We start from the raw sequence: 27,657 nt of genomic DNA, 5'->3' as shown, positions 1-27,657 counted from the left end.
CTGGGCTGCGGGCACAGGAGCAGGCGCCCTGCACTCGGGGCTTTAGTGTCTGGTGGAGTGAGGGCGGTGAGAGCCCTGCGGGCCAGCCTTTACCTGAGGTGGATCCCTTAGCACCGCCACCGCCATCAGACTCTGGCAGGAGCGGCCGGGGAACGCGGGCAAGGACTTTCCTCTCCTCAGCTTGGCGCAGGGTACCGGTCATCGTTGCAGAACCTCAGAGCCCACTATGTGGTGCGGGGACACCGCCTGCTCTCGCGCTTTTAGATCGGGTCACCCGGTGAGGAATCAGCGGCCCCCAACCAGGACACTCACAGCAGTTTAAAATGGCCACCACAAGCAAGATACCGGAAGTCCCGCCCCAATGGGCCCAGTGTGAAGAATTTCCCCGGAAATGCATTCATGTGGATCTTCCTTCCTGGGCGCAGGATCTTCCCTGTAGTATTGTTCTCAGGGCTTTAGCGATTGCCGGAAAGTGTGTTCTCCTTTCTGACCAACCATAACTTGTGCCAACTGGCACCCGGAAGGATGCTGGAAAGCAGTCATCTTACCTTGAGGAAGGAAGGGTTCTGTTTCTTGTTAAATGCAGCAAAGTGACAAAATTTCAGAATTCCTGAAGCTCACTCAGCTCCCAGAAGATAAAAATATTGAGACTGTCAACTACAGATTGGCACTTGCCATGGTGCTTGCCGCCTACCTCTACAAGGATTAAATCATGTGCTGCTCCAGCTGTTGACTTCAACACCCTCTGAAAGTGGTTCTGAGTGGAAAGCAGAAATGAAGCATTCTATGCTTGCGGCAGGGGGGGCGGGGGGGGGGCGTGGAACGGGGGCAGCAAACTTGCAGGACAGGTCTTCAGATGATGAGCCCAATTCTTATATCTCCTCATATCTAGAAAGGCACTAAAATCCTTCATGGTGATGACTGTTTTCTCGTGACTCTCAGAAAGTTTCCCGAAACTAGCAGAAACCTTCTCAGAAAAATATGCGCTTGATTGCATGTACTCTCCCTTCACCAAAATCACATGTACACTAACCTTACCCCCACCTCTTTGGAGCACTTTCTCAGAGTTATCTGAGGTGCTGTTTCCTGGGGGTCAGTCCTAATTTAGCCCCCAAATAAAACTTAACTTGCAACTCTCACTTGTACAATTTTTTTAAGTCAATAAGATGCACTCAAATGTCATTCTTCTAAATGGCCATATTATTCTAGAGCCATTCAGATATGAGTCAGCAAGTTCAGATCAGTCGCTCAGTCGCGTCAGACTCTTTGCAACCCCATGGACTGCAGCACGCCATGCTTCCCTGTCTATCACCAACTCCCGGAGCTTGCACAAACTCATGACCATTGAGTTGGTGATGCCATCCAAACATCTCAGCCTCTGTCATCCCCTTCTCCTGCCTTAATCTTTTCCAGCATCAGGGTCTTTTCCAATGAGTCAGTTCTTCGTATCATGTGGCCAGAGTACTGAAGTTTCAGTTTCAGCATCAGTCCTTCCAATGAATATTCAGAACTGATCTCCTTTAGGATTGACTGGTTGGATCTCCTTGAAGTCCAAGGGACTCTCAAGAGTTTTCTCCAACAGCAGAGTTTAAAAGCATCAATTCTTTGGCACTCCACCTTCTTTATGGTCCAACTCTCACATCTATACCTGACTACTGGAAAACCATAGCTTTGACTAAACAGACCTTTGTTGGCAAAGTAATGTCTCTGCTTTTAATATGCTGTCTAGGTTGGTCATAACTCTTCTTCCAAGGAGCAAGCGTCATTTAATTTCATAGCTACAGTCACCAACTGCAGTGATTTTAGAGCCCCCCCAAATAAAGTCTCTCACTGTTTCCAAGGTTTCCCGATCTATTTGCCATGAAGTGATGGGACCAGATGCCATGATCTTAGTTTTCTGAACGTTGAGATTTAAGCCAACTTTTTCACTCTCCTCTTTCACTTTCATCAAGAGGCTCTTTAGTTCTTCGCTTTCTGCCATAAGGGTGGTGTCATCTGTATCTGAGGTTATTGATATTTCTCCCAGCAATTCTGATTCCAGCTTGTGCTTCATCCAGCCCAGCATTTCTCATGATGTACTCTGCATATAAGTTAAATAAGCAGGGTGACAATATACAGCCTTGACGAGCTCCTTTTCCTATTTGGAACCAGTCTGTTTTTCCATGTCCAGTTCTAACTGTTGCTTCCTGACCTGCATACAGATTTCTCAAGAGGCAGGTCAGGTGGTCTGGTATTCCCATCTCTTGAAGAATTTTCCACAGTTTGTTGTGATCTACACAGTCAAAGGCTTTGGCATAGCCAATAAAGCAGATATTTTTCTGGAACTCTCTTGCTTTTTTGATGATCCAATGGATGTTGGCAATTTGATCTCTGGTTCTTCTGACTTTTGCCTTTTCAGAATCCAGCTTGAACATCTGGAAGTTCACGGTTCACATGCTGTTGAAGCCTGGCTTGGAGAACTTTGAGCATTACTTTGCTAGCATGTGAGATGAGTGCAACTGTGCTCTTTGGCATTGCCTTTCTCTGGGACTGGGATTAAAACTGACCTTTTCCAGTCCTGTGGCCACTGCTGAGTTTTCCAAATTTGCTGGCATATTGACTGCAGCACTTTACCAGCATCATCTTTTAAAATTTGAAATAGCTCAACTGGAATTCCATCACCTCCATTAGCTTTGTTCGGAGTGATGTTTCCTAAGGCCCACTTGACTTCACCATCCAGGATGTCCTCTAAATGGCCTCTCAATGGCCATATTATTCTGCTGCTGCTGCTAAGTCACTTCAGTCGTGTCTGACTCTGTGCGACCCCCATAGACAGCAGCCCATCACGCTCCCCCGTCCCTGGGATTCTCCAGGCAAGAACACTGGAGTGGGTTGCCGTTTCCTTCTCCAATGCATGAAAGTGAAAAGTGAAAGTGAAGTCGCTCAGTCGTGTCCGACACTCAGCGACCCCATGGACTGCAGCCCACCAGGCTCCTCCGTCCATGGGATTTTCTAGGCAAGAGTACTGGAGTGGGTTGCCATTGCTTTCTCCGATATTATTCTAGAGCCTTTCAGAAATGAGTCAGCAAGTAGCTGGACACATTATATAATTGTTCTTTAAATTCATGTACTGAAGCTGTAGTCAGTTTTCTGTGTTGTATTATGATTGGCTATGAGCAAAACAGTCTGTACAGGGTCATGACTGGGGGAAAGAAGATGGATATTCTAAATTAGGTGGTCAAGCAGGAGTTTTACTTCCAGTTCCACAATAAAGCTTCTTTCTTTCCTACAGAACCAGGGATTGTGTTCTATCCACTGAGAAACACTTTCATCCATATATTATCTCTTATTCCACTTCCTAACATAAACTCAATTCCTTTTAGTGAACAGATATCCATCTCAAACTGAAAGCAACAGAACTAATGTTATTTTGGTATGGGTCAGTAGCTGCAACTTTTAGAGTCGCAGCACATATGGAAGGGAGTATCTGAACACTTATATAAAAGAAGGCATCTTAAGCTTATGATCTCGTGTCCCTGCTGGTAAGTGACTATCATTTTCCAGTGACTGCAGGCACACTTCTTTACAGGGACATGAGATAATATCAGAAAGTTTTGACATGCAAGTTTCAGAAAGTTATTAATGTGTGTGTTGTTACTCAAAGACAGTAGCAGATACCGCCCTGCGGATACAGCAAGTGATGTTGAAAACATCAGAGAATTTTCAATAGTGCTTTTATTCTTGAAAACATTAATACCAACTTGGAGAAAGAATTGACGTGGACGTTAAGATTAGCTAAACTAGGACTTCACTGATGGTACATTAATAAGAATCCACCTGCCACAGCAGGGGACATGGATTCCACCCCTGCCTGGTCTGGGAAGATTTCTACATGCCTCGGGGCAAGTAGGCCAGTGTGCCACAATTATTGCGCCTCTGCTCTGCAACAAGAGAAGCTGCTGCTCGCTGAAACTAGAGAAAGCCAGTGCACAGCAAGGAAGACCCACTGCAACCAAAATAAGTGAATAAAAAAATCTTAATTAACTTTATTTTTTTTAAGTAGCCAAAACTAGTAAATGTGAACAAGAATTTGGAGTATCATGTTTATTCACGGCTCTAGTAAATTTTCATTATACAAAATACAGTGTCAGGCACTGTTTTAGGTGTATGGAAACCATGACAGATGAAAACCTATTCTTTTTTCATGCAGCTTACATTCTTCAATGAACAAGAAAGGATACATGAAAGAAAAAGTGTCTAATTAGTTTTAATGTTATATTAGAAAGTTCAAAGACTCATCTACATGTCATCTAACTCAGATATGACTGAGACCTAATGCACAATTAACCCTGAGGCAAAATTGCTCTCCAGCTGTGAAACCAAAGGTTTCATGCTAAGGAAATGTAATACTGAAACAGGCAGGGACAGACATTTCCATTAGAAAAGGAGGAAGTGGGAAATACAGGAGTGAGGGGTGACCGTTAGTGTGACCCATTGTTGTGGTTGTGGAAGATGCGAACTTTGGAATCACTTTTAAAAACAAGACAGCCTGGTTTTTCTGATTGTGAGAGAAAGTAAGGTGGGTGTCAGGTTTTGACACCAAGCTTTTTGGTGTTGGGAGGTAGAAGGACAGAAGCTCCATCAACATGTTGGGTGTTCCGTAGTGGTAATAATTCTCATTGGTGTATCAGCAGTTTCCTTTTGGGGGTATATTTCAGAAAACAAAAGAATGGAGTTATTTAGCACGTAGCCGGATACACAGGTCTGGAACTATGGGGAGGATCTCTGGATGGACACATCTACAAAATTTGGTGGACAGTCTGTGGACCAGGGGGAGGTTCTATTAGTATTAGTAGGAGGAATCCTGAACATGGTGATAATGCCAATAGTAAATCAGAGAGAGGAGAGTGGGTGCCACAAGTGCATCTGTAGCTTGGGTACAAAAAATTAGGTATAAAATAAACTATGAGGATATACTGTACAATATGGAGAATATAGCCAATATTTCATAATAACTATAAATGGAGTATAATCTTTAAATTTATGACTCACTATACTGTACACCTGTAGCTTTTATAATAAAAATGTAAAAAAAAATTGTTTTCAAATAAACTAAGGTGTGCAAGTCATTACAAAGCTAAGCCCCAATTTCAGGCCATAAAATATACTTCTGACTTTTGTAAATAAAAATACAGAGTTCCCTGGTGGCCTAGTGGTTAGGATTCTGAGCTTTCACTGCTGCAACAAAATACAAAAACATTCAAATGACAAAAATTACTTGTATAAAACAAACAAAAAAAATGTATTTTAGGTATCCGTAAAACATTGGGCAATATTTTGTAACAGGCAGTTTTTGTGAAAACTATTCAAATGCTATACAATAATTCGTGAAAAATTCATTTTGATTTCAAAATTTACCTATAACCAGCCAGAATTAAGGTGGCCTGATAATTTAAAATGTTTCCAAAACACTCTGACTATAGAATACTTACTCTGAATATATGATACACCATTACAATACTTATTACTTTATCACATACTTTCATCAGTCACATTTTACTGAATTTTTTAAAAAGCTTATGTGGAACCTCTCCAGTACAATCAAATGAATATTGATTGAAATAAGTATATTTTCTGTCTTTCTAAGCAGTTATTTGTTGTTTATATGATCTTAGATTAAAATTTTATTTTTAAATAAGCAAAACTTGCATTGACTTTCAGGGGAAAGAAAAAACATATTGTAATAGAATCGGTCATTTCACATTTCAGCATAATAAATGAAATTTGGTTAAAGAGGATCTGAAGAGAATTAGTTTACCAGCTAGGGCAAATAGAGAGAAACGATCTCCCAGTACAGTTGAAAAAGAATCAAAATGCTTCTGTGGTAATCCATCAACTGGTGAGTGTGCTCTCAATCTCAAGAGTCAATGGATTCAGGAAAAATAAGCTATAACCATGAACACATATAGTCTGAATAAAATTTCACAGTATATTTACATGGCATTTATATTAATTTACATGGCACTCTATAAAATGCAACAAGATAAGGATATAACTAATACAAAGAATAAATTAATTAAGTACAATAAGAGAATTGAGAAAAGGAGAGTTACAAAAATATTTTATATAACATTTTTTAAATAAATGGCACGTACAAGTTCAAAATATGAAGCCTGGAATTTTGGTGTAAATGCTCAGTGTTGTGTTATTTTTATTGATCCTCCCAGGGCCAAAGTTAACACCTCAATGTCAAAATCAGCCAAATGAGGCTCAGGAAGCTTTAGCAAGTTTCCCAGATTATTTCCCACTGGCAAATCCACACTGAGACCTCAGTAACCAGCAACCCCCTCCTTGATGCAGATAAGTCCCTTCGGGCTGACCCAGGTCAGGAATTATGAGAAGCTCCATTTATTTCTGAAATGCATGCACCTGGGGATAGAGGGGTCTGAGGATATCAGGGGGAGCTAAAGTTTCCTGGCACCAGGATCTCACCTGTAGAGGGAGCTGCATGGGAATGGACAGCTCCTCTCTTCACATCTTTCAGTGGACCAGAGGCAGGGCAGATCCTAATCTCCATTTTACATAAAAGGAAAAGGGCTTGGGAAAGAGTGTTTGCCTGTGGGTCCGTGATCAGGGATACAGAATTTAAACCCAGGTAGCCTGGATGAGGACTTGAGGAGTCTGACCACTGATCTCCATTCCCTCCCAACCAGGCTTTGGAACTCAAAGTAAAGACCAGTCCATCCTGATGAAACCTTGTCCCAATCTCCAATCCACCAACTTCTATAGTGACAGAACCAAGAAAAAGCATAAGCACTATAAAGCAAGGTTTTATTGTATTCTTAAGTGACTAAAATCAAGAATATGATAGAGAATGTGTTAACAGTGCAGGTAAAATTTAAAAGCATATGTCTAAGTATCCACTGCATTGTGAACACTGGAAAAAAAAAAACCTTTTAGGTTAGAAAATTCTGCCAGTATTGAAAAGTTACTCCATAAAGCAAAATCACTCACAATATTAAAAAATGAGTGAAATTCCAATATACATCGTTATGGTTTCATTGTCCTATTTGTTAAAGGAAAATAGCCAAAGGCCAATAAAGATTTAAGCAGACATTTTAACAAAGATACATAGATAGGAAGTGAACATCTGAAAAACTGCTCATCATAAATCCTTACAGAAACTCTATTAAAACAAAAAAAGTGATATACTTCTTAAAAAAAAAAAAAAAGCTAAAATTAAAGCAATCAATAAACCAAGTATTCAGAATATGGGAGAGGTGGAATTCTCAATATATTGCTGGTAAGATGCAAAAGGCACAATCATTTTAGATCACAATATTAGCTTCTTCAAAAGTAAAGCTGTCGTGGGACTTCCCTGCTGGTCTGGTGTTTAAGAATCCTCCTTCCAATGCAGGGGTTGGGGTTAAAGCCCTGGTCAGGGAACTAAGATTCCACATGTGGCAGGGCAACTAAGGCCTCGGCCTGCAATAAAAATCCACTGCAGCCAACAAGAATAAAATAGCCGTGGCTCATACACTGCATTCTAAGTTACTGACAAAAGATAAATACATGTTCATAAAAAGAACTAACGCAATTTTTATACTAGCTTTATTTTCAGAAGTCAAATTCTAGAAACAAGTCAAATATCCATAAAGAGAATGGATAAACTAACCGTGGCATATTGAAAAATGTCATATTTTTGTCAGTCAAAAAACAAAAAGCACTATATATCACTGATGAATCTCAAAGTAATTACGATATATAAAGGAAAGAAAAATATGGTAAATAGCATATGATTCCAATAATATCAACTCAAGAAAATGCAAGTTATCTATTTTAAGGAAAGTAAATCAATGGTTACTTGGAAAGGTGAGAAAGGCAAGGAGATTATAGAACAAATGAGGTAAATACACCATGACAGATATGGTCACTATCAGGACTATGTGATAGTCTCAGAGGTTCACACCTGTGTCAAAACTTGTCAAGTTGTACCTTAAATACACTCGGTTTAGCAAATGTAAATTGTACATTGTGTCTGTGTGTGTGTGTTTGTAGTTCAGTCGTATCTGACCCTTTGTGACCCAGACCATAGCCCGCGGGGTTCCTCTGTCCATGGAATTTTCCAGGCAAGAATACTCTAGTGGGTTGCCATTTCCTCTTCGAGGGGATCTTCCCAACCCAGGGATCAAACCCTGGCTTCCTGTATCTCCTGCACTGCATGCAGATTCTTTACTGCTGAGCCATCAGGAAAGCCAGAGATATTATACCTTAGTAAAGCTTTAAAAAATAGCTCAACTTAAAGATCTCTATGCCCCAGTCTTTTTGACAGAGAGGTATGGCAACCATACACTCCATCTCTCTCTTTATACCCTGGGGGGCGGGGGTGGTTGTCAAACTTGCATCAGTGCCAACAAATATGATGAGTAATAGAGAATATTTCCACTGAAAGTCAATGGGAATGCTGTCTGGGTCACAAGAGCCACAGCCAGGGACTGCTGCTGCTGCTGCTGCTAAGTCGCTTCAGTCGTGCCCAACTCTGTGCGACCCCATAGATGGCAGCCCACCAGGCTCCCCTATCCCTGTCCAGACAAGAACACTGGAGTGGGCTGCCATTTCTTGCTCCAATGCATGAAAAGTGAAAGTGAAGTCGCTCAGTCGTGTCTGACTCTTAGCGACCCCATGGACTGCAGCCTACCAGGCTCCTCCATCCATGGGATTTTCCAAGCAAGAAGACCGGAGTGGGTTGCCATTGCCTTCTCCGACAGCCAGGGACTAGACCCCCTTTTTTCTTCCAGTCCATGTGGTAATAGCCTTGAGATGAACAATACAGGGGGACTATCACTTACACATGGACATTTGTGGATGCACGTTTAGAAGCAGCACATTACACTAGTTGGCTGCAGTTCTCCTCTCCCTACAAATCAGTGTTTCTGCACCAGTTATGGACCCAGTGGTATTACCACCAGTTACACTAATCAGGGAACATGGCTCTCTGCAGACCTGGAGAAGATTTCCCTCCACAGTGCTGAAACACCCTGGGATCTCTCCGTTTAGTAAGGAAAAAAAATTAATGTTATGCTCAGAAGCACTTGAGATTCTCACATCTGCCTGCTTCTCAGTGTCACCTGGGAGACTCCTAAAACAAAGCCTCCAGGCTTCAAGTGAAAACCAGAAATCCCCGCAATCTTTTCTAGGAAGCTGCAGCTGCAAGGCAGACCTGGTCATAACTGGCAAGCTATTGTCAACATACTGTCCTCCCTCAGACAGAAACTTTGAGGCCCCTAAAAACTGTTCTCCCCTTTATGCTTACATAGCACAAATCTGTGAACCACCTGCACAGTAAATAGAAAGTCCAAGATGAAAGAGGACTTAAGAGCTTAGAAGGTCTCGAGTATTGTATGAGCCAAAGCAACCTGTAGCAAGTATTTATTCATCATTTGGAAGCCGTAAAACCTTATTACTAGTATCACATGAAATCAACACATCCCTGCTGCTATTCTCTGCAAGCTTCCAGCTGAACTTCTGATAGTTTCTGGACTGACACTGACCAGGTCCATGTCCAAGATAGTCATGGAGGAGTGAAAGTCGGCACCGTAGGCCTCAAGTGACTCTTAACTTGGCTAAAATATGGGAGGACACAGTAAGTCTCCCTGAGCACACTGGGTGGACCTGCCAAGTGCTAGATGTGAAATGGCTTTGACCACAGAGATGGGAGTGACATATATGTGGGCAGAACCCTGGAGAGGTTAGAGACTGCAACATAGCCACATATTTCCCACAAAATCATGAGGAATCTTTCCTCATGATTACCAATAGCTATGCAGATGTCTGGGAGCTAATTCAGACAGATGGATCCTCAGCTTCCTTTGGTATCCTTACACTGAACAAGAAAACTGCACATTCTCTAAACATCTAAGGTCTTTCTCTAGTATGAACTCTCTGATGTTGAGAAAGGGTAGATTTTCGCATAAAAAATTTCCCACATTCTCTACACTCATAAGGTCTTTCCCCAGTGTGACCTCTCCGGTGTTGACTAAACTGGGAACTGTCTCTAAAGGATTTCCCACATTCACTGCACACGTAAGGCCTTTCTCCTGTGTGAACTCTCTGATGGTAACGGAGTTTGGAGCTAGAGATAAAAGATTTCCCACATTCACTGCACTCATAAGGCCTATCTCCTGCATGAACTCTCTGATGATAACGAAGGGTAGAACTGGAGGTAAAAGATTTCCCACATTTGCTGCATTCATAAGGCCTTTTGCCTGCATGAACTCTCTGATGATAAGAAAGGGTGGCACTACTAGTAAAAGATTTCCCACATTCACTGCACACATAAGGTCTCTCTCCTGTGTGAACCCTCTGGTGTCGAATCAGTATAGAGCTATTGGTAAAGGACTTCCCACATTCGTTGCACCGATAAGGCTTTTCTCCCCTGTGAACTCTCTGATGATAACCAAGGCCAGAGATAGAGGTGAAAGATTTCCCACATGCACTACACTCATAAGACCGTTCTCTATTATGAATTTTCTGGTGTGTTGAGAGGGAAGATTTTTGGCTAAAAGATTTCCCACATTCAGCACACTCATAAGGTCTTTCTCCAGTGTGAGCTCTCCGGTGTTTATTGAATTGCGATCTATCCTTAAAGGATTTCCCACATTCATTGCACTCATAAGGCCTTTCTCCAGTGTGCACTCTGTGATGGTAACGGAGGCTGGCACTAAAAGTAAAAGATTTCCCACACTCACTGCACTCATAAGGTCTTTCTCCTGTGTGAACTCTCTGATGGTAACGGAGAGTAGAACTAGAGGTAAAAGATTTCCCACATTCACTGCATTCATAAGGCCTTTTTCCTGCATGAACTCTCTGATGATAACATAGCGTGGAGCTGGAGGTAAATGATTTCCCACATTCACTGCACACATAAGGCTTTTCTCCTGTATGAACTCTCTGGTGTTGAATGAGTGTCCATCTATTGTTAAAAGATTTCCCGCATTCACTACACTTGTAAGGCCTTTCTCCTGTGTGAACTCTCTGGTGTAAAAGCAGGTTATTCCTTCGGATAAAGGATTTCCCACATTCACTACACTCATAAGGCCTTTCTCCAGAATGAACCCTTTGATGATAATGGAGGTCAGACTTTGAGATAAAAGATTTCCCACATTCATTGCACTCATAAGGCCTTTCTCCTGTGTGAATTCTCTGATGATAACGGAGGGCAGAGCTAGTAGTAAAAGATCTCCCACATTCATCACACCCGTAAGGCCTTTCCCCAAGGTGACCTCGCTCATGATACTGGAGGGTGGAGCTACAGGAAAAAGATTTCCCACATTTATTGCACACATAAGGCTTTTCTCCTGTGTGAATTCTCTGGTGTCGAATGAGCGTCCACCTATTGTTAAAAGACTTCCCACATTCAGTGCACTCATACGGTCTTTCTCCAGTGTGGACTCTGTGATGATAACGAAGACTAGAGCTAAAAGTAAAAGATTTCCCACATTCACTACACTCATAAGGCCTTTCTCCTGAGTGAACTCTTAAATGTATAATAAGGTTATTTTTTCGGGTAAAGGATTTCCCACATTCACTACACTCGTAAGGCCTTTCTCCAGTGTGAACTCTGTGATGATAACGGAGAGCAGTACGAGTGATAAAAGATTTCCCACATTCACTGCACTCATGGGGCCTTTCTCCAGAATGAACTCTCTGATGATAACGGAGGTCAGAGCTAGAGATAAAAGACTTTCCACAATCACTGCATATGTAAGGTCGTTCTCCAGTGTGGGATCTCTGATGATAACAGAGTGCAGACATTGAAGTAAAAGATTTCACACAGTCACTACACTTATAAGGCCGTTCTCCAGTTTGAACTCTCCTGTGTGGAATGAATACTGAGCTATGGCTAAAAGATTTCGAACACTCACTGCACACATAATTCTTTTCTCCATTGCACCATGGGTGGGGAGAAATGAGGACAGATTTGTGACTTAAGGATTTCCCACATTTGCTGCACTTGTATTGCCTTGCCCCAGTATGAATTCTTCGATGTTTATAAAGAATTGAGCTTCGCCTAAAGGATTTCCCACATTCACCACACACATGAAGGTTTTTTCCAGCGTGCACTCTCTGGTGCACAACAAATGAAGATTTGTACCTGAATGCTTTCCCACATTCACTGCACACAAAACAAGGTATTCCAGTATGGACACCCTGATCCTGAACAAGTGTGTGTTTGGGGCTGAGGGCTTTCCTGCATTCTCCTGAGGTGTGACGACTTCTGCTCTGTAAAGTTGACTCACACTGGGTGACTTTGTTTGGCTTCTCCACAGTATGAGTGGTCTGTTGCTGCAGGTGTCCCATAATGGTTGGGAAGTCCTTTTCAAACTCCCTGCAGGTAAATGGCTTCTGTAACACAAGGAATCTGCAGCTCTTGAAAAACTTGGCCTCATCCACACTACTTCTGAGGGTTTTCTCTCCCATGTGTTCCTGGTGCTGCTGAAAATTTGCACTAGAACAAAACTGTTTCACACATACTCCACACCTCAACATTTTCTGGGTGTGTTGTGTTTCCTGGTGCTCAGCCAAGTGGAAAACTTTTTTCAAGACTGGACCACAAGTCTCACAGGGGTGGATCTTCTGGGAAGACAAAGCTGCCTTTGAAGTCCTAGCCTGTGACACTCCTAGAGAAGTGATCTGTTCAGAAGGTGCCTCTGCTTTCTCTGTTCCACAGCAGCAACCTGAACAGAAAGAAATGCAGGTCAAGTACATATTGACTATAGAGAAGGGTCCAGCTCATCACTAGTGTACCTATCTAATCCAGATTTGAGTCTATGAGATGCTTTTCAAGATACAGAACTTGGAATTCATTTGGAAGAACAGCCAACTGTTGTGCATTACTGAGCCTCAAGGTCACACAATAGTGGAGACCTCATCAGGAGAAAAAAACAAATACAGGATAGGACATAAGGAAGAGAGGCAGGGTCTATGACTCACTTCTCTTCCAGTGGCTTCCTGTGGGACTTTTCTGCTGAGACTGGGTAGAAAAGGTCATCTAAGCTCATTAAAATCCCACAGCAACATATCAGCTGCTATTAGAAGTCAATTCAGGGAAATGTGAACATATCATAGCACAATCAATGTTGGTGAGTACTACAGAAAGGGTAGTGAGAGAAATAGGAGAGATGTGGAGTCCAGAGAGTAGTGAAGTCCAGAGATGTGGAGTCCAAATAATCAGTCCAGATTATCCCTGGGCTGAAGTCACAGTAGGAATGACAAGCAGTACAACTGACAAGTCAGTCAAGTGTTAACAGTGAAAAGAAAAGATAGAAGTAGTATGGCCATGCACTGGAAATGGCAACTAAACCCTGGTTGAACAAAGACAGGTTCCTGCTATGATCTGAACACAGCCTGATGTCATACTCTCCTCAGCTGCCATTCACCAGGACCAGGCCCCCTCTGAGCCCACCTCACCATGACTGGAGTCATGTCAATCCTGGGACATCTATAAGCACTAGTTAAGCAACTACATAGGACATGCAGGATAAAAATCCTAAAGGAAAAACAGGACAGATGAACAGCTTGTATCATCACAAAGCAACTCAGCACATAACAGATGCAGAGAAAAGATCCAGGAGAGTGATGTCAGCAAAACAGCAGAGGACACGAGCCTTCACCACCAACAAAAAATACACAAAAGCAAACAAAAGTTGCCCTTGGACAACTCAGTAATCCAATTAAGATACTGCAGCAACACAGAGGAAATTGAAAAAGAACAACACGAAAACGATCACTGAACATATTACCTTAACAGACACGTGAAGATGGACAGGAAATAAGATGAAGGGTGGGAACTAAGTGCATCAGCCAAATGGTAGCTGCTGTCACATTCCCAATGGCCTGCACTGCAAAGGATCCCAGTAGCTTTTACCTCAGAGAACCTCAACAGGCCCTGGCACACTTGCAGACCCCAAACTTTGCAGAGCAGAGGAAGGCAAGTGTTTACAGGTGTGAACCCCAGCTGCCTGCTCTGCAGAGGGCACTGGAAGCTCTCACACTAAGGTAACTAATAGCCACCACCATGAGGCACCTGCAAGAGAATAATATCCTGAACCATCCCTGTCCCCACAAAAACAGCTATTACTCTATTTCAGAACCACAGCTTCCATCCCCATAAATCCTGCACACACCCCAAACCCTTGAGCCCCACCTGAACCACAGATGTTCATATTCTATAACCTGACTCCACGCCTGTCACCTGAATGTCTCAGGCGCCAGATTCATGGCCACTGTGGGTGAGTTAGTTCTTCAGACCCCAAAGACACTGTCTCTCTGTGTGTACCCATACTCTGGTCAAGGCTCCACCACTGCTCAGGGTGCCACTGCATCTCACAAAGCAAAGTCAACACTGAGACAGACTATTCAGTAACTGGGACCCTAGAAGTGCTACTGCCTTGCATCTATTCACATCCTAGAGTCCAGATCTATATCTGCTCCACAGAATCCACACATCAGACACCAATGCCATCACCACTATGAAGCATTCCCCCTCTAAGAGCCAAACTCCACATTAAGGGGGACCCCCTCAGTCAAAACATATCCCATGGGAGAAAGAAATCAGGAGAGCCCTAGCAGTCTTCTCTATTACTGTGGACACCCACGGCTTTAGCTACTGAGGACCCTGCAGTCTGTGCTGACACTGACCTCAGGTGACAGAGCTGCAAACACAAAGCCACTGGGCTTTGTTGTGGGTGCAGCAGCCACTGTCCATCAAGCTACCACACTCACACCCAAAGGTGAGGATCTTGACCACCAAAACCTTACGTAAAGCCTGAAAGAAATGACTGCTCCATGAATGTACTAATCAACATAAGGCTTCAGGAAACACAAACACAATAATCGAGGAAACATGACACCCCTGAAGGAACAATAATCAGTTGCCTCAAAGAAATGGAGATCTACAAGCTGTCAAAAAAAAATTATAATAGTTATTTTTTTTAACCTTTAAAAAATTTATTTATTTTTTATTTGAAGGATAACTGCTTTACAGAGTTTTATTGTTTTCTAGCCTTAACATGAATAAACCATAGGTATGCATATGTTCCCTGGCTCCTGAACCTTCCCCCTCCCACCTCCCTCCCTATCCCACCCCATTAGGTGGGATCCCACTCATACAGAGCCCCTGTTTGAGTTCCCTGAGACATACAGAAAATTCCCATTGGCTACCTATTTTACATATGGGAATGTAAATTTCCATGTTACTCTCTCCATACATCTTACCCTCTCCTCCCTTCTCCCCGTGTCCATAAGTCTGTTCTCTATGTCTGTTTCTCCACTGCTGCTCTGAAAATAAATTCATTACCATCTTTCTAGATTCCATATGTGTTAGTATACAATATTTATCTTTCTCTTTCTGACTTATCTCACTCTTTATAATAGGCTCTAGGTTCATCCACCTCATTAGAAATGACTCGAATGTATTCTTTTTTATGTCTGGATAATAGTCCATTGTCTATATATACCACAATTTCTTTATTCATGCATTTGTTGATGGACATCTAGATTGCTTCCATGTTCTAGGTATTGTAAATAGTGCTGCATGAACGTTGGGGTACATGTCTTTTTCAATTTTAGTTTCCTCGGGGTATAAGCCTAGCAGTGGGATTGCTGGGTAATAAGGTAGTTTTATTCCTAGTTTTTTAAGAAATCTCCATACCATCTTCCATAGTGGCTGTATCAATTTACATTCCCACCAACAGTGCAAGAGGGTTCCCTTTTCTCCACACCCTCTCCAGCATTTACTGTTTGTACACTTTTCAATGATAGCCATTCTGACCAGTGTGAGGTGATATCTCATTGTAGTTCTGATTTGCATTTCTCTATTAATGAGTAATGTTGAGCATCTTTTCATGTGTTTATTAGCCATCTGTAGGTCTTCTTTGGAGAAATGTCTGTTTAGGTCTTTTTCCCACTTTTTGATTGAGTTGTTTTTCTGGTATTGAATTGTATGAGCTGCCTACATATTTTGGAAATTAATCTTTTGTCAGTTGTTTCATTTGTTATTATTTTCTTCCACTCTGAGGACTGTCTTTTCACCTTGTTTATAGTCTCCTTTGCTGTGCAAAAGCTTTTAGGTTTAATTAGGTCCCACTTGCTTACTTTTGTTTTCATTTCCATCATTCTAGGAGGTGGGTCATAGAGGATGTTGCTTTGATTTATGTCATTGAGTGTTATGTTTTCCTCTAAGAGTTTTATATTTTCTGGTCTTACCTTTAGGTCTTTAATCCATTTTGAGTTTATCTTTATGTATGCTGTCAGGAAGTGTTCTACTTTCATTCTTTTATATGTACCTGTCCAGTTTTCCAAGCACTACTTATTGAAGAGACTGTCTCTGCTCCATTGTATATTCTTGCCTCCTTTGTCAAAATTAAGGTACCAATAAGTGCATGGGTTTATTTCCGGGCTTTCTATCTTGTTCCATTGGTCTGTATTTCTGTTTTTGTGCCAGTACCATACCGTCTTGATGACTGCAGCTTTGTAGTATAATCTGACCAGGCCACAAGGCATGCAAGATTTTAGTTCCCCAAGCAAGGATGGAATCCATGCCCCCAGCAATGAAAGCACAGAGTCTTAACTACTGGCCTGCCAGGGAAGTCTCTCACAATAATATTTTTTTATTTTTTATTTTATATTGGAGTAGAGTATAGCTGATTAACAATGTTGTGACAGTTTCAGGTGGAGAGCAAAGGGACTCAGCCAATCATATACAATGTATCTATTCTTCCCTAAGCTCCCTCTCATTCAGGCTGCCACATAACACTGAGGAAAGTTCCCTGTGCTCTACAATAGGTCCTTGTGGTTATCCATTTTAAATATAGCATTGTATACAAGTAACGGAGAAGGCAATGGCACCCCACTCCAGTACTCTTGCCTGGAAAATCCCATGGACGGAGGAGCCTGGTAGGCTGCAGTCCATGGGGTCGCTAAGAGTCGGACACGACTGAGAGACTTCCCTTTCACTTTTCACTTTCATGCATTGGAGAAGGGAACGGCAACCCATTCTAGTGTTCTTGCCTGGAGAATCCCAGGGACAGGGGAGCCTGGTGGGCTGCCGTCTATGGGGTCACACGGAGTCAGACAAGACTGAAGTGACTTAGCAGCAGCAGCAGCATACAAGTAGATCCCAAACTTCGTAACTATCCCTTTGCCCCATTTTCCCCACCCAGGAACCGTAAGTTCATTCTCTAAGTCTCACAATTATTGTTTTAATGCAGCTCAGTAAACTATGAGAAAACACAGACAGACAATTCAACAAAATAAGGAAAATGATATACAAGTAAAATAAGGTTTTAAACAGAGATTCAGAAAAATATGAAAAATAACCAAACAGAAATTATGGTGAAGAGTATGATGAATGAAATGTAGAGCATTAATAGCTAATTTGATCAATCAAAACAATGATTGTGAAATGGAAAGTAGGTCTTTGAAATTATCCAGTCAAAGGAGAAAAAAGATAAAACAACTAAAAAGAGTAAAGAAAAAAGTCTACATGAATTATGGGACACTGTTAAACAAAATAATATTTGTATAATGGAGAATTCTGAAAGAGATGGGAATACCAGACCACCTGACCTGCCTCTTGAGAAATCTGTATGCAGGTCAGGAAGCAACAGTTAGAATTGGACATGAAACAACAGACTGGTTCCAAATAGGAAAAGGAGTTCGTCAAGGCTGTATATTGTCACCCTGCTTATTTAACTTATATGCATAGCACATCATGAGAAACGCTGGGCTGGAGGAAACACAAGGTGGAATCAAGATTGCCGGGAGAAATATCAATAACCTCAGACATGCAGATGACACCACCTTTATGGCAGAAAGTGAAGAAAAACTAAAGAACCTCTTGGTACAAGTGAAAGAGGAGAGTGAAAAAGTTGGCTTAAAGCTCAACATTCAGAAAACTAAGATCACGGCACCTGGTCCCATCACTTCATGGGAAATAGATGGGGAAACAGTGGAAACAGTGGCTGACTTTATTTTTCTGGGCTCCAAAATCACTGCAGATTGTGATTGCAGCCATGAAATTAAAAGATGCTTACTCCTTGGAAGCAAAGTTATGACCAACCTAGACAGCATATTAAAATGCAGAGACATTACTTTGTCTAAAAGTCCGTCTAGGCAAGGCTATGGTTTTCCAGTGGTCATGTATGGATTTGAGAGTTAGTCTGTGAAGAAAGCTGAGTGCTGAAGAACTGATGCTTTTGAACTGTGGTGTTGGAGAAGACTCTTGAGAGTCCCTTGGACTGCAAGGATATCCAACCAGTCCATCCTAAAGAATATCAGTCCTGGGTGTTCATTGGAAGGACTGATGCTAAAGCTGAAACTCCAATACTTTGGCCATCTGATGTGAAGAGCTGACTCATTTGAAAAGACCCTGATGCTGGGAAAGACTGAGGGCAGGAAGAGAAGGGGACGACAGAGTATGAGATGGCTGGATGGCATCACTGACTCAATGGACATGGGTTAGGGTGGACTCTGGGAGTTGGTGACGGACAGGGAGGCCTGGCGTGCCGCGGTTCATGGGGTCCCAAAGAGTCAGACACAACTGAGTGACTGAACTGAATTGAACTGAATGGTAGCCCTAGAAGGAAGAGAGCATGAGGAAGGGGCAGAAAGTTTATTTAAAGAAGTAATGAATGAAAACTTTCCAAATCTGGGAAAAGCAATGGACGTTCGGGTACATGAGGCTTGTAAGTCCCCAAACAGACTCAATCCACAGAGGACTTCAGCAAGGCACATTAATATAAAACTCAAAGTGATGACAAATTATTTTGAAAGTTGCAAGAAAAAAGAAAGTCATCACAAAAGGGAACCCTCACAAAGATACAAGTGGTTTTCTTAGCTAAAACACTGCATACAGTCACAGTGAGATGTGTTCTAAATGCCAAAGGGGAAGGGGTGGGGGTACTGCAAACCAAGAATATTTTACCAGCAATGCTATTCTTCAGTAATAAGGAAGACTTTCTTAGACAAATGAAAACTGAGGAAGTTCATCACCACTTGACCTAACCCTATCAAAAATGAGGAAGTCTAACAAAGTCTTCTTCAAGCTGAATAAAAATATGCTAACAGTAACATGAAAACATATTAAAACATAAAACACACTGGTAAAAATAAGTATATAGTCAAATTCAGAACACTCTAATACTGTAAAACTGCCTTAATCACTCAACTCAAACATAAAAGATAAAGAATAACAGTATTAAAAGCAACTATGGGGAAACAGTGGAAACAGTGTCAGACTTTATTTTGGGGGGCTCCAAAATCACTGCAGATGGTGACTGCAGCCATGAAATTAAAAGACGCTTACTCCTTGGAAGGAAAGTTATGACCAACCTAAATAGCATATTGACAAGCAGAGACATTACTTTGCCAACAAAGGTCCGTCTAGTCAAGGATATGATTTTTCCAGTGGTCATGTATGGATGTGAGAGTTGGACTGTGAAGAAAGCTGAGCACCGAAGAATTGATGCTTTTGAACTGTGGTGTTGGAGAAGACTCTTGAGAGTCCCTTGAACTGCAAGGAGATCCAACCAGTCCATTCTAAAGGAGATCAGCCCTGAGTGTTCTTTGGAAGGAATGATGTTAAAGCTGAAACTCCAGTACTTTGGCCACCTCATGGGAAGAGTTGACTCATTGGAAAAGACTCTGATTCTGGGAGCGATTGGGGGCAGGAGGAAAAGGGGACGACAGAGATGGCTGGATGGCATCACCGACTCGATGGACATGAGTTTGAGTGAACTCCAGGAGTTGGTAATGGACAGGGAGGCCTGGCGTGCTGCGATTCATGGGGTCGCAAAGAGTTGGACATCACTGAGTGACTGAACTGAACTGAATACCGACAATAACTTGTTGATGGTTACACAATATACAATATAAAAAGATGTAAATTGTGACATCAAAAACAAAATATATGTGTAGGGGAAGTATAAGAGTAGACATTTTGTATGGGATTGAATTTACAGTATTATCAGCATAAAACAGAATGTTTTAAGATGTTTTATATAAGCTTATGGTAACCACAAGTCAAAAACCTATAGACACAAAAGACAGGAGTAAGGAATAAAAGTATCTTACCATAGGGTCTTCCCAGGTGGTTAATAATCCGCCTGGCAATGCAAGGGATGCAGGTTCGATCCCTGGTCAAGGAACCAAGATCTTGTATGCCTCGGAGCAACTAAGTTCATGCACCAGAACTACAGAGCCCATGCATCACAACAAAAGATCCTACCCAATTCAACGAAGATCCTGCATGCTGCAACTAAGACCCAACACAGCTAAATAAATAAATATTTTTAAAAGTCCATTTCCACAGAAAATCATAAAGATAGCAAGAAAGGAAGGAAAAAACCTGCAAAATAGGGGGGCAATAATAGGTGACAACAGTAGGTCCAATCAAATGATACAACGTGGTTGAACAGAAAAAAAAAAACAAAAACAAGACTCAACTCTATGCTGCCTACAACAGAGTAACTCAGCTTTAAGGACACACACAGGCTGAAGGTGAAGAAATTGAAAGAGATACTCCACATAAATGGAAATCAGAAGAGAAAAGGATAAGCTATACTTAAGTGAGACAAAATAGACTTTAAATAAAAAAATGTCACAAGAGACAAAGGTCATTATATAATAATAAAGGAGTTAGTCATCATGAGGATGTAACAATTATAACCACACATACACACACATATGATACCTACACATCATAACTTAAAAATTAAGCAAATATGACCAGCTCTGAAGGCAGAAAAGACAGCAAGAGAAAACTGGAGTTGGGGGAAGGGGCGGGATGCTGCATGGCAGGCAGGATCCTAGTTCTCCAACAAGGAACCGAACTGTGCTCCCTGCAGTGGAAGTATAGAATCTTAACCACTGGGCACCAGGGAAGTCTCAGCAACAGGATATTTATCAGTTCAGTTCAGTTCAGTTCAGTCGCTCAGTCATGTCCAACTCTTTGCAACCCCATGAATTGCAGCATGCCAAGCCTCCCTGTCCATCACCAACTCCCGGAGTTTACCCAAACTCATGTACATCGAGTTGGTGATGCCATCCAGCCATCTCATCCTCTGTCGTCCCCTTCTCCTCCTGCCCCCAATCCCTCCCAGCATCAGGGTCTTTTCCAAAGAGTCAACTCCTCGCATGAGGTGGTCAAAGTATTGAAGTTTCAGCTTCAGCATCAGTCCTTCCAATGAACACCCAGGACTGATCTCCAGGATGGACTGGTTGGATCTCCTTGCAGTCCAAGAGACTCTCAAGAGTCTTCTCCAACATCACAGTTCAAAAGCATCAGTTCTTTGGCGCTCAGCCTTCTTCACAGTCCAACTCTGACATCCATACACAACCACTGGAAAAACCACAACCTTGACTAGACGGACCTTTGTTGGCAAAGTAATGTCTCTGCTTTTGCATATGCTATCTAGGTTGGTCATAACTTTCCTTCCAAGGTATTTATAGGGAACTGCAATATCCCCCTTTCAACATAGGTGGATATCCAGATAGAAAGTTATTTGAATTGAATACTTCAGTCCAAATGGATGTAACAGATGTGCATAGAACATTCCATCCTATTATAGCAGAATACATTCTCTTCTCAAGTGCATATAGAATATTCTCTAGGATAGATTATATATTACGTCAAACAAGTCTTAACAAATTTCAGAAGACTGAAACCATATGAAGTAACTTTTCCTAACACAATGGATAACACTAGAAACCAGCAATAGGAGGAAAGCTTCAAAATTCAGACATGCGAACATTAAATAATATGCTCTTGGCCAATTAATCAGTAAAAGGAAAAATCAAAAGGAAAATGAAACATACCTTGAGAAAAACAAAAATAGAAACAAAACATATGAAATGTGCAAAGGCAGTTTTAAGAGAAAAGATTAGAGCAATAAATGCCACCATTAAGAAAAAAGAAAGATCTCAAATAAATAACCAAATTTTACACCTCCAGGAACTAGAAAAAGAAAACTAAGATCAAAGTTATCAAAACAAAGGAAACGAAGATAGCAAAGCGGAATTCCTTAGAGATGCGATGGTTAGGAGTTCATGCTTCCAGTGCAGGGTGTGCAGGTTCCTTCCCTGGAAGGGGAATTAAGACTAAGGTTCCCACATGCTGCACAGCATGGCCAAATCAAAAAAAAAAAAAAAGATCAGAGCAGAAATAAATGAAATAGAAACTACAAAGATGATAAAAAGATTAACAATACTAAGAGCTGGTTTGTTCAAAGATAGGCGCTTCCCTAGTGGCTTAGTGGTAAAGAATTTACCTGTCAATGCAGGAGACATGGTTTCAATCTCTGATCCAGTAGATCCCACATGCCATGGAACAGCTAAGCCCACGTGCTACACCTACTAAAGACCTTGTGCCCTAGAGCCTGTGCTCCACAAGATAAGCCGCCACAATGAGAAGCCCAAGCACCGCAACTAGAGTGTAGTCCTTACTCTCCACTGCTAGAGAAAAGCCTGCGCAGCAACAAAGACCCAGCAGAGCCAAAAATAAATAACTAAATAAAAAGATAACTAAAATTGACAAACCTTTGTCTAGACTTTATCTCATATAAATTAACAGAAAAATAAAACAGGATCAAAGAATCATAAAAGATTACTAGGAGCTGTTACACACAGCTGTACCTAGAAGAAACAGATATATTCCTGGAAACATACAACCTATCAATTCTTAATCATAAATAGAAAAATTTAATAGACCAATACCAATAAGGAAATTGAATCAGTAATCTTCAACAACAAAAATAGGCCATGATCAGATAGATTTCATTGGTGAAATTTACATTTTAATATCTGAAGTATTCAATATATAAGGTTCTCTACAATTCAACAGGAAAAGAACAATCTGTTTAAAAAGTGAGAAAAGGAACTTCCCTGGTGGTCCAGTGGTTAAGAATCCACCTACCAATTATAGGAGATATGGGTTCAATCCTTGGTCCAGAAAGATTCCACAAGCCTTGAGGCAACTAGGCCCATGAGCTGGCAACGAATGAGACTGTGCTCTAGAGCCCATGAGCCAAAAGAATAGAAGCCACTACTGAGAACCTGCGCACTGCAACTAGAGAGTAGCCTCCACTTGCCTGCATGCAGCAACACAGATCCAGTGCAGCCAAAAATAAATAAGTTAATTAAAATTAAGCTAAAAGTAGGCTTCCCTGGTAGCTCAAACGGTAAAGAACCTGCCTGCAATGCAGGAGACCTGGTTTTGATCCTTGAGTTGGGAACAATCCCTGGAGAAGGACATGGCAACCCACTCCAGTATTCTTGCCTGGAGAATCCCACGCATAGAGGAGCCTGGCATGCTACAGTCCATGGGGTCTCAAAGAGTCGGACACAACTGAGTGACTAAGCACACCCACGAGTTAAAAATAAATAAGATTAAAAAAAAAATCTTTTAAGCGAGCAAAGGACTTGAACTGACATTTTATCAAAGAAGATCTACAAATGGCTAAAAGGTACATGAAAAAATATTCCTCCTCACTAACTATCTCACTAACCATCTGCTGCTGCTAAGTCGCTTCAGTCGTGTCCGACTCTGTGCGACCCCAGAGATGGCAGCCCACCAGGCTCCGCTGTCCCTGGGATTCTCCAGGCAAGAACACTGGAGTGGGTTGCCATTTCCTTCCCCAGTGCATGAAAGTGAAAAGTGAAAGTGAAGTCGCTCAGTCACGTCTGACTCTTAGCGACCCCATGGACTGCAGCCCACCAGGCTCCTCCGTCCATGGGATTCTCCAGGCAAGAGTACTGGAGTGGGGTGCCATCACTAACCATCAGGAAAATGCAAATCAAAACCACAATGAGATAATACCTCACATCTGGTAAGATGCAGTAGTAGCTGCTCAGTCGTGTCCGGCTCTTTGTGATCCTATGGATTGTAGCCCTCCAGGCTCCTCTGTCCATGGGATTCTCCAGGCAAGAATACTGGAGTGGATTGCCATTCCCTTCTCCAGAGGATCTTCCCAACCCAGGGATCAAACTGCACTGCAGGGAGATTCTTTACCATCTAAACTTTAGGGAAATCTACCTGATAAGATGGCTACTGTCAAAAAAGAGCAGGGGGAAAAAAAGAAAAGGAAAAAAAGAGCAGAGACTGGTGAGGGCACAGATTTAAAGGAAACAATCTTTGTCCACTATGGCTGTAATTTTTAAAAACTAAATAAGGGAAAATCATAGAAACAGAGTAAAATGGTAGGAGCTGGGGAATATGGAAAATAGGGAGATTTTAGTCAAAAGGTACAAATGCTCAGTTATAAGATTAGTAAGTTCTGAGGACGTAAATAAAGCACGGTGACTATAGTGAACCATGAGGCTGGGACTTCCCTGGTGGTCCAGTGGCTAGGACTCCGCCATCCCAAAGCAGGAGGCCTGGGTTCAATCCCTGGTCAGGGAATTAGATCACAAATGACACAGAGAAAGAGCCTGCATGCTGCAACGAAGATCAAAGATCCCGAGTGCCACCACTAAGACCTGCAACAGCCTAAATAAATATTAACAAAAAATGATGTTTATAACAACAGCAACAACAATAATGTAACTTAATGAGGTGATAGATGTTTAACTAATTTCACTGTGACAATTATTTCATACTGTATTCATACATCAAGTCAAAACTTTACCACATCAAGAGATACAATTTTATATCTGGACAAGGCTGGGGAAAAAAGAGAAAGCAAATCTAAACACTACCAACCTTGGAGGACACTGAGAAGTAGCTCATGGTTCAGCACAAGCAGGCACAAAGAAATGTTAGCTAAAAAGAAGGGATCAAGTGAGTTCCCTAGCAGTCCAGTGACCAGGACTCCAAGCTTTCACTGCCAGGGCCCTGATTTAGTCCCTGGTCAGTAAACTAAGATCCCACAAGCTGCACAACTCAGCATAAAAGAAGGGACAGAGTTGACAAGGATCTAGACACACTGACTCGGATAGAGAGAGGGCAAGTAAGGTAGAATCCATTAAGTTTACTGTAATACTGCTGACTTGGAATCTTTTTCCTAACAGCATTCTGTACAACAGGTACTCGGGTTGGTATTGCAGGGGAAAGAAGAGGGCAGTGCAAACAACCCAGTCCTAGCTAGCTATCACAGCAACTCAGAAAGCTTGGGAAACAAGCAGTGCTCACTGTCCACATGTAGAAGAACAGAGCACCCCCTGAGGAAAGGGGGGTGAGATGGGACAGAGCCTAGTCCAGGTCACTGGGAAGGCTATGAGAGTCTTACCCAGTGAAGCTATAAGTGCATAGTTCTCCAGCATCACATCGAGGTACACGCTTCTCTGGGCCTCAGCAAGGAGTCTCCATTCCTCCCAGGAGAAGTACACAGCCACATCCTCAAAGGTCACACTGCACCTCTATGAGAGACAGAGTAAACTATGAACATTCTAGGATCGCATAATCCGCCTCATCACACATCTATCCCACCCTCATCCTCTTCCAAAGCTCTCCACCGAACAGGAATTCCAGACCTAGGTGTCACTGGTGCCCACCTTACCCCTCAGGGTCCCTTTATTCACTGTGTTGAGTCCTCACCAACGTTGGGATGGACTGCATAGACACGTCATCCAAGCTTTCGTCCTGGCCTGTGGGGTCCCATCCATTCTGTCAATCAACTCCCCTGCAGTCTCTAGGTTGTGACTCACATACACAACCAAACCTGGGCTCAGGCTTCACCCTTCAGTCCCCAGTAACAGGACGCTGGGGCCATGAGCCAGCACTTCCTCTCCACGTACCCATGATTCTGTAGACTGTACCCCTCTCACACCTTTACTCCACAGCTGCACTCCCACAACTGCACTTGTGGAAAATTGCTTTGAAGGCCCTTTTTATACCTTTATTGATTCCTGCTTCAATTTGAGCCACCCAGAAGCACATGTGATTATAGATGCCCATGACTCACTTCCCCTTTTGTGTTGGACTCCCTGTCCCCTCAGCAGCCAAAACCCTTCTCTCCTTCAACCTTCTTTGGAATCCTGGTTCACGTGGTGTCTGTTCTAGACACCACAAATGAAACTCACATTTGAGTAGGTCTGGGGCAGGATGATGGAGGCTGGGCCCTGCCCACATAAAACATAAGAAACCACATATTTTCCATTCCTGAAGTTAAGGAGACCTCCCCACTACACATGAACAGAAAGGTTTCTTGGAAGTCAGCACAGAAAGCCTTTTTGGAAAGGGAAGGGGCGTCACCTCAAAGTAGGTGATGTCAACTACCCAATAAGCCTTTTCACTGGAATTCATCTTGGCTAAAAGATGCGCTTACACGCAGGAAAATCCTGAGATAAACCAAATACCGACTCAAAACCAAGCAAAGCAAGATGACTGGCCAAAGGAAACAAGAAATAAATGCCCCACAAAAGCGACTCAAACCACCACAGCACAACTCTCCCTGAGTCCGCTGGTGGGTCTATCCAAAAGGTACTGTACTATTTTCTCCTCCTAATAAATACTCTGTTTCACGGCTTCCCCTCTTTGTGGGAATTTTTTTTTCCTGCAAAACTGAAGGGCCAGGGCCTTGTCACTGACCACTGGTCTAGTGACTAGGATTCCGTGTTCACACCACGACCAACCTGCCTCAATCCCTGGCCAGGAACTGAAGCCTACCCACCCAGTCACCCCGCTTCAGTCCACGGCAGGTAGACCCACCCTAGATCAAGACCACTCAACCACCCCGGTGGCTCAGATGGTAAAGCGTCTGCCTACAATGTGGGAGACCTGGGTTCGATCCCTGGGTCGGGAAGATCCCCTGGAGAAGGAAATGGCAACCCACTCCAGTATTCTCGCCTGGAAAATCCCACGGACAGAGGAGCCTCTTAGGCTGCAGTCCATGGGTTCGCAAAGAGTCGGACACGACTGAGCGACTCCACTTCACCACATTCTGTTCCCTGCAGACACCAGATCCACGCCAGTTTTCCTGGACCTTCTCGCCTATATCCGACCTCTAAGCCTTTGCGCAGGCAGGTTCCTCCGCCTGTCACCCTACCATGCTCCATCACACTGTCAGACACAGGGCCCCACCCACGACCGCCTCAGCTGCCTGGACCCCAGGGCCGGGCTTCAGGCACGTGAGCAGGCGCCACGCACTTCGGGCTTTAGCGTCTGGTGGGATGAGAATGGTAAGGGCCCAGGGGACCAGCGTTTACCTGAGGCGGATCCCTCAGCGCCGCCGCCGCCATCGGACTCTGTGGCCAGAGCAGGACCGCGAGCGGCGGGAGAGGAGGCGGGAAGCGGGCACAGCGGGCGCGATTGGGGGCCTAGCGCGGGGGTCCCCTGACGGCGTCGCTGAACTTGAGACCCGCCTCTGTGCGCTGCCTCTTGGACCGTCTTAATTCAGTCACCTCATTCCCAACGTAGCGCCCCGAGCGACAACACACAGGAAAGTAATATAAATGGCCGCCAGGAGGAGGACGCCGGAAGTCCCGCCCCAAAGAGAGCCATAGACCCGGAAATACCTTTATGCTGTCCTGTCATTGGCTCAACTGGGCACACAACCTTCTGGATAATGTAGTTTCTAGGGCTCTAGAGGCCTCTGGGAAAGGGTGTTGACGGTATTGACTATCAGAGCAGCAGTTCAGTGCAGTCGCTCAGGGGTGTAGAGTCTCTGCGACCCCATGGACTGC

The 27,657-nt window shown here is 42.9% G+C and overlaps 1 protein-coding gene across 1 annotated transcript; it reads right to left on the bottom strand.

Moving 5' to 3' along the window:
• Positions 1-6,789: 6,789 nt before the first annotated feature.
• Positions 6,790-27,445, bottom strand: LOC102280242 (zinc finger protein 814). The gene is made up of 3 exons (XM_070386936.1): positions 27,181-27,445; positions 25,263-25,392; positions 6,790-12,716 (listed from the first exon to the last, which is right to left on the bottom strand). Exons 1-3 carry the CDS (start codon positions 27,211-27,213, stop codon positions 9,895-9,897), a joined length of 2,985 nt encoding a protein of 994 aa, XP_070243037.1. The 5' UTR covers positions 27,214-27,445; the 3' UTR covers positions 6,790-9,894.
• Between the last annotated feature and the right edge of the window lie 212 nt (positions 27,446-27,657).

Source organism: Bos mutus, chromosome 18 (genome assembly GCF_027580195.1).
Source record: "Bos mutus isolate GX-2022 chromosome 18, NWIPB_WYAK_1.1, whole genome shotgun sequence".
Taxonomy (NCBI): Eukaryota; Metazoa; Chordata; class Mammalia; order Artiodactyla; family Bovidae; genus Bos; species Bos mutus.
The sequence above is the reverse complement of the archived record's forward strand: the minus strand, read 5'-3'. Positions and strand labels throughout refer to the sequence as shown.